This window comes from Mastigoproctus giganteus, chromosome 4, assembly GCF_048544385.1.
Source record: "Mastigoproctus giganteus isolate SK-2022 chromosome 4, ASM4854438v1, whole genome shotgun sequence".
NCBI lineage: Eukaryota > Metazoa > Arthropoda > Arachnida > Uropygi > Thelyphonidae > Mastigoproctus > Mastigoproctus giganteus.
In genome coordinates, this window is record NC_143578.1 from 224,773,231 (window position 1) to 224,794,229 (window position 20,999).

A 20,999-nucleotide genomic window follows, 5' to 3' on the forward strand; every position below is an offset into this window, starting at 1 on the left:
GCACCTCCCAAAGTTTTTGCATTTTGTACTCTGATCCAAGCCTGAGGTGGGATTCAAACCCGCGATCTCTGGGTTGCCAGGCAGGCACTTTACCAACCCGGCTAGCCCGGTCGGCAACCTATGTAGCCACTATCAAGCTGCTCTGTGGGGACGAATATGTTCCATGCAGTTTTCCAAACTAAAAGACCCCCAAAATTCACTGCTGATGAAAGCTGTAACATACAGTAACCCCCCCCCCACTTATCTTTTTCTATTTATAGTTTGGGTTTTGCTGATTTTATTTAGATTTTAGATACTATTCAGCCATTATATCAACAAAGTGGCAAGTGCTGTTCAATAAATTATTTCAAATTCATACTGAGTAGCACTTTACCTTTTGCATTTAGTATATTCTGCATGTTTAGATGACCTTTCAAACTCCTATATTGCGATCATAGGTGGGAGGATTGAAGTTTGAGAAATATTGCATTACAGTATAATGAGGATCCTGAAACTGGCAAGAGAGTTTATCATCCAGCTGGGATGCCATTAGGAAACCCTGTAAAAGATTTTGTATTATGCTATTAGTGATTCCTAAGGAAGCATGTTTAGGCAGCGAACCTAATATGCATACAGGTTTACTTACAGAGGAAGACTGGTCAGACTAACCATAAATATTCAGATTTCAGGTGGTACTAATTTTATGACTCTACAGCCCTTTTGTCATCTAAAAAATTATCTGAAAATTTTTTTTTTCCTGTTAACCTCTGCTGGCCTTATGATTAAAAATGCAGAAAGATGATGACAATATAATGAATAGTCAATAAAGAAAAAGGATGAGTGGGATCATCCAACACCTGAAATTCCCCTTTCCCCTCTCAGGAGTAAGCCTCATGGATCCTATCTTTTTTTAATTCCTCCTGATCCAACTCCCCCCCCCCCCCATATACTCTTCTCTTAAATTATCTCACCATTTGTCCATTTTTATGATAGTAGTCAAAAAACATGAAAAAAAAATAATAAATAATTAAAATAAAAAAAAAAAGTTGGTATACATATATACCAACATTTTATTAAAAAAATAAAAAACAAATTTACATATTTTACACAATTTTGCTTTGCATCAAACTTAACAAAATAAAAACAACAATTTTCAGTTAAGAAATTGCAACTTCCTCTAGATTCAAGTGTGTTATGAACCTTAGTCTTAACTGAAGAGCAGGATGTAGGTTACGAATGCTGCGCTCAACTTCATTCTTGACCGAATCTCCAGTGAACATATATTTAATATGATATCTGTTATTAAAAGTCAAGGCATGGTAAGATTTACACTTTAACATTATACAGAATCTGTTACTGGTGCTAAATAATAAGATATCATGATGCATATAATTGTATTTTTCAGTTTGTGACTAATGTCAAAGAAAGAGTGTTTCAATTTGAGATGGTAACAGAAACATTTCATGCAGGTTTGTACAGCTATCCTTTATAGCTGGAGACTCCTTTTCTCTCTCTCTTTCATTAAAAACATTTATAAAATGCATGATTTGTAGCACCACTGTTGTAAGACAGAAAAGTTAAAAATTAACTTTCAGTTTGGTTCTTTAAATTAATTATGAGTAATGAAATGGATTTTAACTTCCATTTTAATAACTTTTAACTTCCATTTTCAAAATCAAAAATGCATTTTAATAGATACTAAACAAATTTATTCACACCCTGTTTTCTTTCACCTCCATCTGAAGACATTTCTGGGCTAAATTATGTATAAGTGAAATAATTTGTATGTTGGATTTAATACGTAACATACTTACCAACTTTTAAAAATTAGAAACTGGAAAGTTTTTAATATATAATCACCTTTCAGTCAGTACACTGAAAGAATGATGTTTTTGGAATGGTTATTTCAAATTAATGACAATGGTAAGTGACCAATATACACCATAGAATGAGAAAAAAAAAAAAAAAAGCATGTCATTATGAAGTGAAATAAATTGTATTTTAAAGATTATTTGCCTCATTTATACATTCTAAAAACACTTTAGTTTTTTCTTCTTCTTTTGTTTATTTATGTAGCAGTAACTGGCTATTTAAGAGAGAGAGAGAGAGAGAGAGAGAGAGAAATAGCAAGATATATACATGGACAATCACTCCTCACGGAATGTCTTCTTTTGGCATTGTTTTGCGTTTGAAAATCAGCATAGGAGGCAGCTTGGTTCCGTCGGCACAACAAGCTAGAACAACTGTATAATGGCCGTTTTCATGTCCACTTGTCTTAACAGTTACAGTTTTCACCCCCTTCTTATCAACAGTTCTGTTACTTGGGACATCAAATTGAAGGGGGACTTTGTCCATATTTGCAATCTGTCCCAACTCAAACTGATGTGTCTTCCGACATTGAATGACAAAACGATGAAATTCAAGGACCTTCTGCTCATAGCTTTCAGGCATCTTTTGGGCAAGTCTTGTGTGTGTACGCATGCTTAGTCCATTCCGTTTCATGAACCTGAAGCAACAATTGTGTCCTTTGAAATCAGTAACTTCTTTTTCATCAGCAATTCTTCTTGCCTCAGGCTGAACCATCTTTATGGACACAGGAATTCCAATTGCCCTTTGCTCCTCAATCCATATCTTCAATTCCCTCTCTAAATCAGGCCATTTTGCTGACTTGCCTCTAATGGCCTTCTTCTGCCGTGGCGTTTTCAGTAGGGTTTCTTCTTCCCGTAGCCAGTCTCGGATTGTTTTCTCAGTTGGAGGAGGACCAAACTTACGTTCAGCAGCACGATTTCCATTCACTTTTGCAAACTGGATCACTTTTAACTTGAATTGAGCACTGTACAAAAATCTTTTCTGATCCATTTCTGGGCAGAACATGGCAAAACGTAACCTAATATACCGGTAACAAGTGCGAAACAATGAGCGCAAAGACAACAAGCAAGAAAAAGTGGGAAATGCAAGTAAAAAAAAAATCTACAACCATTGTATAAGACGCACCCAGTTTTTAGACCCCAAATTTTTTGAAAAAAGGTGTGTCTTATACATGGGGAAATACGGTAAACTCCATTAGTCCAGCATTATGTGGGTTGGAAACTCCTATGGTTTAGCAAAGTATCTACGAGGTGATCTGGAACAACTTGTGTTTCAAAAGTTTGTGTGAGCAAAGGGAACAAACGTGCAAGACAATATCTATTCACATAAGTGCTCTAGGTTGTAAAGAAATGATTTTACAATCATATGAAAGACAGCTTGCTTCCTTTGCAGCACATGATTTTGGATTTGTGAACTAAAATGCCAAAAGATAAAGACTGAATATAATTAAAATATGATGGAATAAAGGAAGGATTACACCTGCCAGGAGACCCATATCTTGTCAGGAACCACAAGACACCCTGTGTCTAAAATGACCATGGAACATAACAATGGACTTCTAAACCCGAAAAAAGGCTGGGTCCACAGCCTTTCAAACCCAACATATTCAATCTTTCTTTTCCATCCCTCCACCAATATTTAATATTCACTCCTTCAACATGCAACGTTCAATGGAGAAAAGGCACGATTTCATTTTGTCAGAAACTACTAGGAACCAGTGTCTGAAACAACCAAGGGACATATCAATAACCTATAAACCAACCTTAGAGATTATTGATTGAGTTCACTGAAATTCTATTCCCTTTGATTGTTTTTGGATGCAGTGCTCTGTGGTTTCTGGCCAGCAGAAGATTAAACCCTTCCATTTTCTTATCATATTTTAATTGCATTCAATCATTTATTTTATTTTATTTTTTTGCATTTTAGTTCACAAATCCAAAAAAACCCCCTGAAAGTATGCGCCACAAAAGGAGGGTGTTCTCAGAAAGCTATGTGTACTTTCATAGAAAGACAAAAATAATTTATTCTATTTCAGTACAGAGCAGTGTTATATGAATATAAAAACTCGTGTGGTTTGATGTAGTTGCTGAAATGGGAACTACATCAAACCACATCCTAATGGTACCCTTGAATCTTGTTTTCAAATTCCAATAAAAGAATATTAACTGGATAAGAAATGCAGGGTGGGAAATTATCATGCAAGGAGATAGTGCAATTAAGTGGAACATTCTTGGATCAATAATATAAAAAGTGTCAGTAGCAAAGCAGGATAATGACTACCAAATGACACTGCATTTCTACAACACATTACTAGACATTTCTTCAAAAAATAAAAAGGACCAATGATAAAGGAGGTATTAAAACTGCAAAAACTACAATGTTAAAGATGTTATTTTTATGGAACTGCCTTTTTCCACATTCACTATTTTCATAAATGAAAATAGTGAATGCACATATTCCAGGCATTTCATTAGAAAATGATTGATGCAACAATTTGAATGGACAGTCTTTCTGAATGTGCTCCAAAGAAATCCTGCAACTCACACCACCTGATAAGAAATCATTATTTTCTGTGTATTCTGTGAGGCTTTGTTGCACTACCTGTTCAACGGGGTCAACAGTGTGGAAAAAAAGCAGTGAAGAGTGTATTTCATTGTATACCACACACTGTCCTTATTTCTGAAATGATTTCACAAGTTCGATAATGGTGTCTTGAGTACATAAAATAAATCATCATACATTAAACATATTTCAGTATTGATGTCAAGTCGACATAGCAATTGCAATGCCTTTATGATAACAGACCTTAACCGGATTTTTTTCCCCTGAGTGCTGTACTTTAATCATGTTGGGGCAGGTGTTGATACCTCTTTCACATAGATCAGATTTGTTTTACAATGTCCAATTTCTACCTGTTGGCCAATATTCTAAATGACATTGGTACACTGACAAATGATAATAAATTTTGTCTTATGTGCAGAGGTTCCCAAACTTTTTTGGTTCGCAGTGCCCATAGGCCAAAAGAAATACCTAACAGTTCTGTTTATTAAGTAGTTAGGTCCAAACAACTTAATAAGTAATGTTGACACTGTGATCTACTCCGAGCTAGTAGTTCGTGCGGTGTCCAACAGATGTTGAGTATCACTGTGTTATCCTCAAAAATTTTTAAATTCCTGCAGTACCCTGGGGTGCCGCGACGCACAGTTTGGGAACTGCTGCTTATATGTAAAGAAAAGGAAATCATATCATTTGCAATGTGTGTGTGTAAATATCACAGGCGTTTCTGCCTAATGGGTTATTAATTTTGAAAGTCACTCCATACTTAATAATTACTCTGTATTAACTGGTTTAATAATTTGGCTGAAATAGATTTCAGAAGATAAGTTAAGAAAATAACCATTCCTTAAAAAAAAAAAAAAAAAACAATGCAACACCTTGGAGCAAATACCAACTAGTGAAATAGCAGAAAAAAAAAATCTGGCATAGATTTTATTTATGCCTTTATCACTGTAGTACTACAAGCAGTTGTACTACAGCTGATTATACTGATGAAATAATTGAAATACTTTTAAGAAAAATAAATGGCATTTATGGTAATTCAAAACTAAATCCAATAATTAATATCTATAAAAGTTTGAATTAATTTTGATACTGGAAATAAAAGCATCAAGTCTAACCTAGCAATAATGATCCTGTAATATAAAGGATACAGTAGATCACAAATGGTATCCATATACTTCAGTTGCTCACAGTTTTTGTCAACGACTTCCAATATCTCATACAATTCTATTGTCACCTGCACATCAAAACGCATTATAAAATACAAATAAATTAAAACTATTTATACAAGTTCACAAACTAAATGAAAGGAAAGCTTTACATAAAAATATATTGTTCAATCAGAAATTTCCTTTATATCCTTTGTAATGATACTTTATGAATCTTTAAAAGTTTATTAAAAAAAAAAAAAAATTTAGCAACACTAGAAAAGTTCCCAATATCACTAAAATCTGAACAAATTTAAATAAAATAAATTCTTCCTTTTTACTCAAAAATGGGTCCAGTTTGCCATAACACCAATATTCCAAAACCAATATTTTCTTTGCTACATGCTATATATGCTTGAAACATAACTTGTGTGATGAACAGAAGAGAGGGAACAGCAGTTTAACATTAAACTAATGAAGAATCACTATGGGAGCATTAGTATACTGATTGCAGAACTTAATAAATTACTGGAAGCATGGTCAAAAGAACAGTTTGTAGAGAGGTGCACAATTTGAGTTATCATATGCAGACAGGTACTTACAAGCCTTTATTCATATCAAATAAAGTGTGATGGATGAAGAAGCACACAGAACACATGGTAAACATAAACTAGCATTAGTATTAATCATATAGTGCAAAGAAGTCACAGTGAAACCACTGTGACTTCTACAGTGAAATCACATAGGGCTGGCACCAGAGGCAAAACCTTGTAAACGTGCCTCATTCATGTCGTTATCTTAACACAGATTCATATGCAGTAGTTCATGTAGGAGTGATTATTTTAGGCTGTGCCTGTGGAAAATACCTCCCTTGTGCACCCCTAGTGCTGGCCTTGAAACCACAGCTACACTATAAAAAAATAAAACTAAACTAAATAAATAAAAATAATAAAAATAAAAGTAAATAAACAACCTATGTGTTTTCCCTCCTCATGTAGGTAACTATCCAGCCAACCTTTGAATTTCCCTAGACTGTTAGTCTCAACTATTCAGATATAACTTGTACCAGTAATTAACAGTTCAATGGATAAAAGAACTTCTACAATCCAGTCTAAATCTCTTTCCCATAATTATCTGGAAACATAATTATGGGCTATATGGAAAAAGAGATTTATGATTTACATGAAAAGCTGTGATGTAAAATACAAATAAATGCTTTTCATTGTGTCAGTGAGATGGACGTATGTGAGGTTGGTGAACCAACTGCATGTCATCAACCTGGTCAGTCGAAAGCCTCTTCTACAGGTCATGTTTAATGTTACTGGCTACTTTGACAATTTGCCAAAAGCAAAACTTTCATTTTGAATGATTTGTCTAAGTCTTATCTATTCCAACAGGATTAAAAAAAAACTGTTATGTTGAAAATATCACATAGGTGGAATGTTAAAATAATATACCAAAATACCAAATTCAGCTCATCTAGGATTTTTTTGGAGTGATAATTTCAAATTAGGAAAGAAATAAAGAAAATGTTACTATGAAATTTATATTTACTTTCAGATGGCACATAGTGCTGTTAACCAGGCAAAAAAAGAAAAGAAAAAGATAACTCAATGAAAAATTTCCTTATGTGTCTGCATTATAAGGTATGAAAATTGATTTCAGAACATGTACTGGAGTAGAGCACTGTTTAAGGCTTTAAATTTTTTTTTTGAAATGTAACTCTCTCTCTCTCTCTCTCTCTCTCTCTCTCTCTCTCTCTCTCTCTCTCTCTCTCTCTCACACACACACACACACACAAATGAATGAATGAAAAGAAAGCAAAGTGAAGGTCAAAAATGGTTTTATTTTTATTCAAAGTAAAAAACCACTTGATCGAATGCACTATTACACTGTTCTAAAAGTTTTCGAAAAGAATCAACAAAGATGTTAAACATTTTGGCAGTCACAAGTTTCTTTATATATCCACAATGTCCTAAATCTTTCTTTTGAGGTCCGTTTTCACCTTGGAAAAGAACTCTATTGGTTGCTAGATCAACAGAGTAGGGTGGATTGGTTGATCTGCACAATGGGCAGAAGCATTTCTGAGCACAAGAACCAGCTGCTTTTCTCTTTAAATTACAGCCTCACCTGGGAATCGTGCTTAAATAGTGTTTGAAGTATAGTCTTCAGTAGTCTCTGTATGTAGAATGCAGCACCAACTCCCCCCCCCCCAGGTATAAATTCCTTGTGAATCACATCCTGTTTGTCACCAGCATCGTCTTGATCCTGGACTTCACTAAACAAAACGTTCTGGGCCTAGGCAATGATTTTAAAGTTCACTCCGTGCTCTGATGCATTGTCTCTGGGTCATACTGAAACACCCAATGCTCATCTCCAGTGACAATACAATTACGGAAATCAGGACTGTCTTTACAAGTCTGGATGAAGTCTTTGCACGATGACACTCTTCCATGCTTGCTTCTGCTCATCCATGATGCTGTGAAGCACAAATTTTGCACAGATCTTCCTTTTCCCCAAATCTTCATGCAGAATTTGATGAATCATTTCCTAATTCATATCTAAGTGATCAGTCATCATTCTGTACTTTTGCAACTATGTCCTCATTTTGGAGGTCAACAGGTGCCCACTTCCTGGGTCATTGTGAACCTCCTCAAGTCTGTCTTTGAACTGCTAATACCATTCAAACAGTGCATACAAATTAATGTTTCATCATCATAAGCAGTTTTTAACATTTCATGTTACTGTTGCAGGTTTTTCAAGTTTAAAGCAAACTTTGATATTTATTTGTTGCTCCATTGCAAAATCGTGACACCGAATATTAATGCCACTAATGAAACTGATTTTTACTTGCAACCTACTACCACCGACCAGCATACAGGAAAATCTCTGTCTGTTGGACGAAGGTTGAACTACAACATATCACTTCCATTTATTTTCAAATTTGTTGAACATGACTGCTGCAACATCACTGGCTGGAAAACTTTATTGCTACACCTCATATATATTATGGTACTGATGATTTAACTATTGTATCAAACTTCCTTAAGAATGTAGGTAATTAAAAAAGTACACTGTCTATGCATACACTTAACCAGCAGACGGGCAAAGAATGATTATAGCAGCAGGTGTGCAGTGCTTTTACTTAATTAATTAGTCTTCTTGGAAAAAAAATGCAAACAAGTTTTAAAATGGAAAACTAAATTTTATTCTTAATTTTGGCATTTTATTGCATAATAATATCAAAACCATCATTACACAGAATAGTCATTATCCAAACAAAAAAAAACCTCACCACTAGAGAAAGTTATCATAGCAATGGATATTTCTTGATGAACAAAGTGCCATAGACTATTTTTTTTTTTTTTTTTTTTGAAAGTGAATACCATACTGGAGGATTACTAAAACTCACAATGACGTAATTCTAATAGATAGTTAAATTTATAAAGTTTTACTATTTTTGATAGAAAATACAAAGTGCACCAGCTAGCAGGTTAAAAGATTAAACAGAGCATAAAATCACATAAGGTAACAATTACTTACTTCCATGGCACAACGGGTTCTCTCAGCATGGAAACGCTGCAGGAATGGACCAACCAAATGACAAAGAAATATGAGCTGCAATTCTGTTTGAATAATAGGTTTCACCCTGTCTTTCATAAATCTGTTGAACAGTCAAATTATGCAAATGTTTTAATAAAGAACAATTAAAAATTGTTAAAAATTTCTTATAGTCATGAAAAAGTTTAGGATATTTCAATACCTTTTTGAATAAAATAAAATTTTATTTCAGTAATAATTACATATATATCAACTACTGACATAGTATATGTTTAGTAACACTGATGTGACTAGTTTTTTTGTTTTTTTGCTGGAATTGCCAACCTCAAGTAAAACTACAAAGAACAGTTCTTATAGTCTATTTGGGTGTTTAATTCTCAAATAGTGTTTGTAAACTTGGGTGATGGTCAGAGGTGGACTGGGTCAAAAATTCTTACTGGGGAAAACTTGTAATGGCCTCATACCAGTGTTTGCTGTCATATTGTGAGGAAGTGGGCGGGAGGAGGAGGAATTACAAATAACTGGAGTCATTATTAATCATTAATTTTTTAATGAATTTTAAATAAAAATTGCAATTAATTATTTTATAAGAAAACAAAATATTTTTTAATTTATTCAACAATACTTAACTGCCTCTCCTAAACTGTATCGATAAGTTGCACTTGTCATGACCAAGGCAAAGCAGCCAGTCACACTACCTGTATGAATACATATAATAGCTGCTAGCTGCAACCCGGTGGTGCTGCTTTTATCAAACTCTAACAGCGCTGATGCGACTACTATACAGGCATACAAAACAGTTCCAAAAGACTTGACTCATATATTACTGTCGATACAGAAGATCCATATTTTTCTTATGATTTTTTTGAATTTAGTTTTGATATATTAGTCAACAAATAGAATGTATCGGAAGTCAGAGTGTAATAGTGAAAATCACACCAGTCTCTGGCCCATGGGGTTTCCCCAGAGTGTCTTATGGCCAGGCAGACAGAAAGAAAGAGAAGACAGACAGAGAAAAAAATATTTCTATCCATTTTTTTTTTTTGCAAGAGAAAGACATTTATAATTATTATAGATATAACTTATTTTTTACTATGCACTACTTATTTTTTAAAGTTAAAAGAAAACACATCAGATCCTGCTATAATTCACTCACCTCATGAATTTTTGTTTTTTGCCACAACAGCTGATGTTGATAAGATGTTCTGAGGGTAGCAATGCTTCAAATGATAGGGACAATAAAGCTTGGGATACACACCTAAATAACTTCAAGGGGTGTGTCACGATAGTTAACTATAGAAGATTACTTAGTCTCAACTGTGCCTACAGTAATGTCAGGAGTGTTGTCAATAAAATGGTTGAACTTGAACTCCTGGTTAGGACAATTAATGCTGATATAACAGGGCTAAAGAAACGTGGTGCTATTTGGAAATTGGCAATGACAAGTTCCACCATGGTAAGTAAAACGTATTTAGGAAATATAGAAGGGGTGGAGGTGGTCATGCTAATTATCAAAAGCAGCCTGGGTGCAAAAAGAGCTTTTGTTGAGTCTGAAGTCACGTCTGCAAGCATAGAATTTGTGTGGTGTGTTTTAGTCGGAAGTTGTTGTTGTTATTTGGTTTTTAGGAGCATTAGTAACTAAGGCCATATTGCTCCGGGAATATGCGGTGGTCATTCTCTGACCTTTCCGCATCCTTCGTATTTGGTGGTGACGGGCTCGAACCCCGGTTTTAGTTGGAAGCAAAGGACAAATAAGAGTAGGAGTAAGCTACAGACCAGAAGATTGTGAAGACAACAAGGGCCTTTACATGCAGATGGAATGGGCAAGCAAGCGTGAATGTCTTATGGGTGACTCTAATCTGCCTCAGATTGACTGGAATAAGTTGGAGTATAACTCATGATGGGGGAAAAAAACTTTTTTTAAATAAACTAGATGACTATTATTTGTATCAGTATGTTAGAGAAAGTACCAATGGTTAGAATATTCTTGACCTCATCATTACTAATGAATCACAGGGCTTAAAGAACAGGAACTGCTAATGGTAACATTGTCAAGACGTAATCATGCAATTGTCAGTTGGAAGATGAAGAAAGATGTTACAGTAGTTAAAGGTAAAGGCATGGGTTTTAACTTCAGACAGTTTAAGATGCTATATGGCACCCGTGAACTGAGCGGACTGCCAGGGGATGGTGAATACATTTGAATTATGGACTACTTTTAAAGCAAAAATAACAGAAGCCACAAATGCATACATACCTTAAAGAAAATATTGCAGGAAATGGATGACTGCAGAGCTGGCTGGTCAAACAGAGCAGAAAAAGATAGCATGGGACAATTACAGAGTGCTGAAAAGTACTGAAGCCTACAACAGGTAAAAGTTGATCTGTAATAGTAATACAAATAAGGTCAGGAAGGCCAAGGCTGCATATGAAAAAAGCATTGGCTAAGAGAGCAAAGAATTGGGACAAGGAATTTTTCATGTAAGCGACTAACAAGGAAGAAAAAAGTGAATCAGATTGGACCCTTGTGCACAAGGTATGGGAAAGTCAGACAACCCAGCTGACGTGGATGAATTGAACGGGCACTTTGCAACTGTCTTTACTGATGAAAGACTCTTTAAGCTGAGAAGAGGCTGTGCGAATGAGGCTGAGCCATATGAAATTAGTGAGATTGTAATTACTTATGACTGTTTATTAGAAAACTTTTGAGCATAAAGGCAAGTAAGGCTCCTGGAGTTGACGGCATATACACTGTAGTTTTGAGGGAGAGTGCAAGAGAGAGAGAGAGAGAGAGAGAGAGAGAGAGAGAGTGTAGTTGGTAACTACAGACCAGTTAGTGTGACATCAGTTGTAATATGGCATTCTGAAGGATGCACAACATGGCTTTTTTTTTTTTTGGCGCCCGCCTCTGTAGCCAGGTGGGCAGGAGCAGCACTGCATAGCACATGCTTCTTGATTAGACTGGGGTTCGAGCCCGTTACCACCAAATACGGAGGATGCGGAAAGGTCAGGGAATGATCACCGCACATCCCCGGAGCAAAATGGCCTTAGTTGCTAATGCTCCTAAAAACCAAATAACAAACAACAACAAAACAAACAACATGGCTTTGTTAAGGGTAAATCATGCTTAACTAACTTAGTGAGCTATTTTGACACAATTACTCATGAGCTGGATTTAGGGATTAATTTCTGCATAGTTTATTTGGATTTTAGCAAAGCATTTGACTTGGTCCTTCATAAGGGGTTGCTATATAAGCTTGAACAGGATGGGATTATTGATAAGCTTCTAAGATGGACTGCAGGATGGCTTCAGGGCAGAAGGGAAAGTGTTATGATTAATGGATATTCTTCAGACTGGTGTAACACCAGGAATAGGGTCCCTCAAGGATTCTTGGACTACTGTTGTTTCTCATTTTCATAAATGACACCAACAAAGGGATAGAAAGCATGATGTCAAAATTTGAATTAAAAACAGTGAAGGAAGAAAGGGAGTTACAATACAGGCAGCCAGGAAAGCCCATGGTGTCCTATTGATGACTGATCGAATGTTATCCTGTAGAGATAGGGAGGTCACAATCCCACTGTATAAGGCAATTGTAAGACCATATTTGGAATACTGTGTTCAGGTATGGAGACCTCACCTGAAAAAAGACATTGAAAAAGGCAACTTGAATGGTGAGATCAGTAGAAGGATGACTGTATGATGAAAGACTGATTACGTGGGGTATAGAGTTTGGCAACCAGGCACCTCACAGGTGACCTTGATTGAGGTTTACAAGGTTATGAGAGGGATTAGTAAAATGAACGAAGGTAGAATTCTGACTGTTATAAAGAATTCCAGAACTAGGATTAATAAATTCAAATTACAGGGCATGGGATTTAGATTAGATTGTAGGAAGTTTTCTTTTAGCCAGTGAGCTACTGATTGTTGGAACAAGTTGCCCTCACAGGTAGTTCAGGCTGACAGTTTGAATAAATTGAAAGGTCAACTGGATACTTACTTGTGTGTAATTTTTATTTAAAAATTAATTAATTTTTAAATAAATCATTTTTATATAATTTGTGTTTTCTTACAAAAGTCTGTGGCGTCCTTGCATTATAGGGTAAATACTGTTACTATTACTAGAATATGTGACATATGTTTCAAACAGAATGACATACAGTATAAATGTATGCTATAGTTTGCACATTTTCATATAACAGTCAGGGATAGGTTCCATAAAAACCATAAATTGTCACTACTTCCCCCTTTTTCAAAATTTTTTTATTTTTTATAAATACATATCAGACTATGATTGGTAAATAATCTTACGACTCAATTTATTAAAATATTGTTTATTTCAATAAATAAAACATGCATGAGCAACACTGTTTAATTTTTAATAGCTAATATCTCAACTGGAGAAGGGGGACAGGTGAAGTAATGTAAGGGTGGCTGCCTACCTTTTTTTTTTTTTTTTTTTTTTACTGCTTCTAAAATAAGGTGCCTCCGTAGCCAGGTGGGCAGGAGCAGCAGTGCATAGCACATGCTTCTTGATTAGACCAGGGTCTTGTGACCACCAAATACAGAGGATGCGGAAAGGTCAGGGAATTACCACTGCATATCCTCAGAGCAATATGGCCTTAGTTGCTAATGTTCCTAAAAACCAAATAACAACAACAACTTCTAAAATAAATCTGCTATTGCTCATCAGATCATCCAATTTTCTTTCGAATGTGCAGCTTTCTTTACTGTTAGGAGCCATGTCAGAAACCACTTTGCCAAAACCTTAAAACTTCAATGTTATTTCAATATTTTTTAAATACTTTTATTTAAAAAATATTCTGAAATACTATCGACATTTTTTGCGCTCATAGTTTACAGTACTGATAAGAAAATCTATACATTTGGAAACCATATATAAATTTTTTACTAGATATAAGATGTGTAACAAACCAAAATAAACAATGTGTTCATGTGTGTGTGTGTGTGTGCGCGCACACAAAATCAGTAGTGTATGAGTTTCATGTGTGAATAAATATACGTGTAAATTGAAATGCACATTGTAAGATAGCATATTATAGCAAGATGAGCTGTATAGGGTTTTACTTTAGTGCCTACTGACCGAATATCATCTTATCTACCAAAGCAGAATTTGTTAAAAAAAAAAAAAAAGCTGTGTATCTGTGTGCACCTTGTATGAACAAAAAAATGTTTTATTTTATGTGAAAACATCCTTGGCTTGGAAGAGGTTAGCGAAATTTGTTAAAATTTGTACGCGCTTGAAAAAGTTGACCACATAAAACTGACTAAACAGGCTATAACATTTCACAACTGCAATATGTTTATAATTACATCCACAATCTTTTGAAGTATATCACACAAGTTACAGCATCTTCATTCACTAACATCACCTTCTGTATGAAGGCCATGTCGCTCACATCATCCTCACTGATATCACGCCTGTTACCTCTAGCTTGGAAGAGGTTAGTGAAATCCAAGCCAATAGCCTAATTACCCATTTGATTTTAGCCATTTATTGAATAGTTTGATTGCAACAATACAAGTATTTGTCATATGACTGCGACAATACAAATGTGTTAATTTCTTTTTTCGTCTTGCATTTTAGATTCATTAGCATCATTTAGGAAGTGACATCATTCGCATCACTTCTGTGTCGCATTTTCATGACCAAAAGGTTTTACTTCAATCTGAAAAATCAGTAGGTGCCACCAAAGATGTTCTCACATAAAAAAAATATCCACAAAACTTTTAAAAATAAGGCAGATAAAACAAAACAGTACAAAACTGTTTCAATATCTAAACTAACAGCAAGGTATAAGAAAGAACCATATCTTAACGTACTGTGGTAATGTGCTGATCTGCCCAATGCTAGCATGATACCATACTGCATGTGTCAGTGCAAGCAAATAGCTACACTGTATCTCTGTCATGCTGCTATGGCTCTGAGTAAAATTTAACACATTAAAAGGATCCATCTCAGATGTCGGACTTGTCATGATAGGGTTTTTCATCATGTCTATAATTCGATCATGCAGAACAGCCCAATAAGATTCCTAAAAAGAAACAAGACAATAGTTTTTTTATAATTCAATCAGAAAGGGAGGGTGAAAAAAAAAACCTTACTACATAGTAGTTTCTAATGTGTAACAAATAGTTCAGGGACTGACTCTGTATCTTGAAATTGCTTCATCTTATTGAGTTGTGACTTGCAGTAACATGTTTCGTGACTCACATAGACATAGTAATGCATGAATCATCCAAAGTGCAAGGGAAACCTATGAAATGTTAAAAACAACTTTCAGAGAAGACATTTGGGTCATTTTAAGACTTTTCAGTAGTCCGCAAAGTTTAAAGAGGACCACTTGCAAATTGATGATCTTCCTTCTAGCTACCCTTGAGCTTCAAAACAAGTCAATGAATCAATCACATTTGTGACATGATTAAGAGTGGTTGAGTATGGGACATTTCAACCAATTTTAACAATATTTCAAAGTGTGATGCATTTCAGCCAGGTCTGTGCCTCGAATTTTCACCGATGTTCACAGAGAGTGGCAAGTTCTTGCATGTCACGATTTTTATCAACATACTGCTGCTGACTCACAATTTGTTTCTTCCTTATTACTGGTGGCATACTGTGAATCGTTATGACTTGCAAACAAAGGCCCAGCCCTCTCAGTGAAAGATTCTATCTTCTCCAAGGACCAAAAAAGCAAGACAATCTCAATCAAATGCAAGGATCATTGGAATTGGTGCTTGTATCACAACAATGTTTCTGCACTTTTGGCACTTTCCATTCAAGAATTTCTTGTGAAGCCTTCCATCACTATGGTTCCCCATCTACCATATACCCAAAAATAATTTAGTTTCCCTCTTGAGATTTCCCTTTTTTGTTTTCCAAGCGTTAAAATCCTCTTGAAAAGTCACAAATCTGCAACAATTGAGGAAATTATTCAGAATGTGGCAGGAAATATTAGTAATTCCAGAAGAAATCTATGAGGAATACTACATTACAAAAACATTGGAATCAGTTTATAGTATCAAGGAGACTACTTTGAAGGTGGCCCATCCAGATGGCCAGTAAGCTTTATCATTTCCAAAATATTAGTTCAGCCACTAAACTTTTTTATCACACCTTGTATACTGCAAAATATTTAAAATGAAAGCACATAAAAAAATATTAAAAAATGGAAGAGGTTGGGAAAGTAAAAATGTTTTTCCAATTTTAAGAATAAAAGTTTATATTTTAGAAACAAAAGCTATTTTCATAATGGTAACAATCTCTTGTATCCAATATTTTCAGAGTTGCTTTGGTACTATACTATAAATAAATAGTACTCTTGTACTGAGTATTGCTGCCATACTTATACTACCACTAAGAAAAGAAAAAGTGCATATGTCCTCTAATATTGATGTGAAAAGTAAATAATGGCAAAGAATCAGTAACATACAGCTAAATTTGTACCATATGTTACTTCGCATGTTGAAAGGTACAAAATTTCAATTAACGAAAATTGCACAAAAAATAGGTTTTGGGTGTAACTTCAGAATATCTGATCTGAACAAAATCTAATAATCATTTTGAACATGAAATTCAAAGCAGAAGTGACAGATAACATCGTATGATGTACCTAATGTATAACATACCTAGCATTACATGTGCAAAATGGGGGGGGGGACTATACGAATTTTAATATATCTCAGATTCACTATTATGGGTAAGCTTTCAGTAAGTACAGATATCAGGTATCTAGGAAATAAACTCATACACCGACCATTGAACAAAATTTACTGTAACTAAAATTTTTACAAATAGTATAAAAATATAATATAAAATCAAAAACAAATTATTTACAATAATTGCGGAATACTAAAAACTGTAATAAAAGATCGTTTACAATAAAATAAGCTAAAATATAAAATTAAAAGTGCTAAAAACCTGGAGCTTTCGAGAGCGTCAGCTCTCTTCTTCAACAGTAATATGACTTTCTGCAACATCTCCTTAAATAGCAGGTTCACGGTACCTGGTCAGAACCGGAAGCGGAAATGTCTCGGGTACGTGGCAAAGAAAATCGTTCATCCGAACTTAATACAATTGTTTCAAAAATAGGATGAATACGCATGCCTCTATCTCTATTCATGGTATTCTTACTGGATGAACCAATCCGTAAACCCTCGAGCCATTTACGCTCCCAGTATCCGTGTGCATGATCCAAAATAATAGCGTCCTCCGGGGAGATTTGATGCTGTTTCTCCCAAAAATGTTCGGCCACGGCAGACTCACTGTAATCAGCGGTTCTTATGGCATTTAAATGTTCCCCCAGACGATCCCTAAACCGTTGTTTTGTTTCCCCCCACATAACACTCCCCACAATCCGGGCATTCTATTCTATAAATAACTCTGCTACTGAGATCTTTTGGTATGTGGTCTTTGACCTGAGACACAGCTGTGCACAGCCTCCGCCCAGGAAGCTGTACACAGTGTGTCTTATAACCCCGTAAAATTCTTGCCAGATGCTCAGTAAGGCCCGGATAGTAGGGGATGTATGCGGTGGCTATCGGGACGAACGACTCCCTACGCTCGGACACCCCCCTCTACTATATCTATCCAGGATCCTCTGGGGGTATCCGCACTTTCTAAGTTCTGCCGTGACACGATTAATTTCTTTCTCTTTATCCTCAGAAGTGGTACAGTGTGATCTTACTCTGTCAAATAAAGCTTTTGCTACACTATTCTTGTATTGTCCAGTTTGTGCTGAATTATAGTGGGTGCATTGACCTCTACACATGGGTTTTTTAAAAACTGACGTCTTAAGCCGAGAATCCACCCTAGAGACCAATACATCCAAAAACAACAGAGTACCGCCCGTTTCCACCTCTGAGGTGAATTGTATAAATTGGGAGAAGCTATTAAGCCAGCAAACGGCATCATCCTCCCTCCCCTTCTGGACTAGGGCAAAGGTATCATCAACGTATCTTCTCCAATTCCTGATAGGAAACGAACACCCACTAAAACCCTACTTTCCAACTCCTCCATGGCCAAGTTGGCCACGGTGGCACTAATGGGTGAACCCATGGCCGTACTGCGAACCTGCTTATACATAGTTCCTTGAAATAACATGGTAGTGCTAGCTAGACATAATTCTACCCCGGTACAAATATCTTCCACACCGAGCAGTGATCTATTACCAAGTGAGGCATCCCTGGTCAATGCCATTTTTACACAATATACTGCATGATTAATAGGAATACATGTAAATAAAGATACAACATCAAAAGAGATCATGCTCTCATCATCATTTATAGTCAAATTCCCCACAAAATTCACAAACTCTCTACTGTCCTTAACAACATACTCGGACTGCCCCACTATGGGTGCAATTAATTTGGTCAAGTACCCTGATAGCGCATAGGAAGGACTCCCTATAAATGAAACTATAGGTCTCAAGGGTACTTCTGCCTTATGAATTTTTGGCAGTCCATAGAATCGCGGGAGTTGACTACCTGTAGTGTGTAATGACCAGTAACTCTCCATGGAAATCTTCTCCGTGTTCAACCAGGATTGTACCAATTTATTGACTCGCCGTTCCAGACCCACCAATGGGTTCCTCTGGATCACCTTATAAGTGTTATTATCTTGCAGAAGTTCCAATGCCTCCTTATTATAATCTTCTGTATTTAGGACCACCGTTGATCTCCCTTTGTCTGCTGGTAAAACAACTATTCCTTTGTCTCTTCTCAATTCTTCTAGTGCTCTCTTTTGACTAAGGCTGAGATTCGGGGATGCCTTCCTCACCTGACTCAACGCTGCAGCAGACTTCACACGGATTTCATTAGCTAAAGGCTCAGGAAACTTATTAATGGCCTGTTCAATACCCATTGCTATCTCCGCATGGGGGGGGGTTTCGAAGGAACCAACGTGAACTTAGGGCCTAAACTAAGGACTGCCTCCTGCTCTTTCGTGAGCTGTCTATTACTCAAATTATGTATAAAATGGGTGCTCCTATCAAATCGCTGTACCACATTTTCACTCACCAACCTATTGAACTTCATAATTTGTCTTTGCCTATATGACTCCGCTACCCTAGCAACTTTATCCGAGACTAACCTTCTGATAAGAACCAGGTGTCTAGAAGAAACATTACTACCAATATTACCTAAATACATGCCAATTTGTCATCTAGTAAATCTGAGATCTTCTAGGGTAGCAGAGTCATATAGGCAAAGACAAATTATGAAGTTCAATAGGTTGGTGAGTGAAAATGTGGTACAGCGATTTGATAGGAGCACCCATTTTATACATAATTTGAGTAATAGACAGCTCACGAAAGAGCAGGAGGCAGTCCTTAGTTTAGGCCCTAAGTTCACGTTGGTTCCTTCGAAACCCCCCATTGGGGAGATAGCAATGGGTATTGAACAGGCCATTAATAAGTTTCCTGAGCCTTTAGCTAATGAAATCCGTGTGAAGTCTGCTGCAGCGTTGAGTCAGGTGAGGAAGGCATCCCCGAATCTCAGCCTTAGTCAAAAGAGAGCACTAGAGGAATTGAGAAGAGACAAAGGAATAGTTGTTTTACCAGCAGACAAAGGGAGATCAACGGTGGTCCTAAATACAGAAGATTATAATAAGAAGGCATTGGAATTTCTGCAAGATAATAACACTTATAAGGTGATCCAGAGGAACCCATTGGTGGGTCTGGAACGGCGAGTCAATAAATTGGTACAATCCTGGTTGAACACGGAGAAGATTTCCATGGAGAGTTACTGGTCATTACACACTACAGATAGTCAACTCCCGCGATTCTATGGACTGCCAAAAATTCATAAGGCAGAAGTACCCTTGAGACCTATAGTTTCATTTATAGGGAGTCCTTCCTATGCGCTATCAGGGTACTTGGCCAAATTAATTGCACCCATAGTGGGGCAGTCCGAGTATGTTGTTAAGGACAGTAGAGATTTTGTGAATTTTGTGGGGAATTTGACTATAAATGATGATGAGAGCATGATCTCTTTTGATGTTGTATCTTTATTTACATGTATTCCTATTAATCATGCAGTATATTGTGTAAAAATGGCATTGACCAGAGATGCCTCACTTGGTAATAGATCACTGCTCGGTGTGAAAGATATTTGTACCGGGGTAGAATTATGTCTAACTAGCACTACCATGTTATTTCAAGGAACTATGTATAAGCAGGTTCGCGGTACGGCCATGGGTTCACCCATTAGTGCCACCGTGGCCAACTTGGCCATGGAGAAGTTGGAAAGTAGGGTTTTTAGTGGGTGTTCGTTTCGTATCAGGAATTAGAGAAGATATGTTGATGATACCTTTGTCCTGGTCCAGAAGGGGAGGGAGGATGATGCCGTTTGCTGGCTTAATAGCTTCTCCCAATTTATACAATTCACCTCAGAGGTGGAAACGGGCGGTACTCTGTCGTTTTTGGATGTATTGGTCTCTAGGGTGGGTTCTAGGCTTAAGACGTCAGTTTTTAAAAAACCCATGTGTAGAGGTCAATACACCCACTATAATTCAGCACAAGCTGGACAATACAAGAATAGTGTAGCAAAAGCTTTATTTGACAGAGTAAGATCACACTGTACCACTTCTGAGGATAAAGAGAAAGAAATTAATCGTCACGGCAGAACTTAGAAAGTGCGGATACCCACAGAGGATCCTGGATAGATATACTAGAGGGGTGTCCGAGCGTAGGGAGTCGTTCGTCCCGATAGCCACCGCATACATCCCCTACTATCCGGGCCTTACTGAGCATCTGGCAAGAATTTTACGGGGTTATAAGACACGCTGTGTACAGCTTCCTGGGCGGAGGCTGTGCACAGCTGTGTCTCAGGTCAAAGACCATATACCAAAAGATCTCAGTAGCGGA

General features: G+C 36.4%; 1 protein-coding gene across 1 annotated transcript in view; it reads right to left on the reverse strand.

Annotated features, from left to right (window-relative positions):
* Positions 1-1,136: 1,136 nt before the first annotated feature.
* Positions 1,137-20,999, reverse strand: part of MED23 (mediator complex subunit 23) — a 163,785-nt gene continuing 143,922 nt past the window's right edge. The window contains exons 32-35 of the mRNA XM_090372486.1: positions 14,962-15,173; positions 9,099-9,219; positions 5,559-5,644; positions 1,137-1,275 (exon numbers count right to left, since the gene is read on the reverse strand). Of these exons, the coding sequence (XP_090228612.1) occupies positions 1,137-1,275; positions 5,559-5,644; positions 9,099-9,219; positions 14,962-15,173 (558 nt within the window). The remainder of the gene's footprint in view (positions 1,276-5,558; positions 5,645-9,098; positions 9,220-14,961; positions 15,174-20,999) is intronic.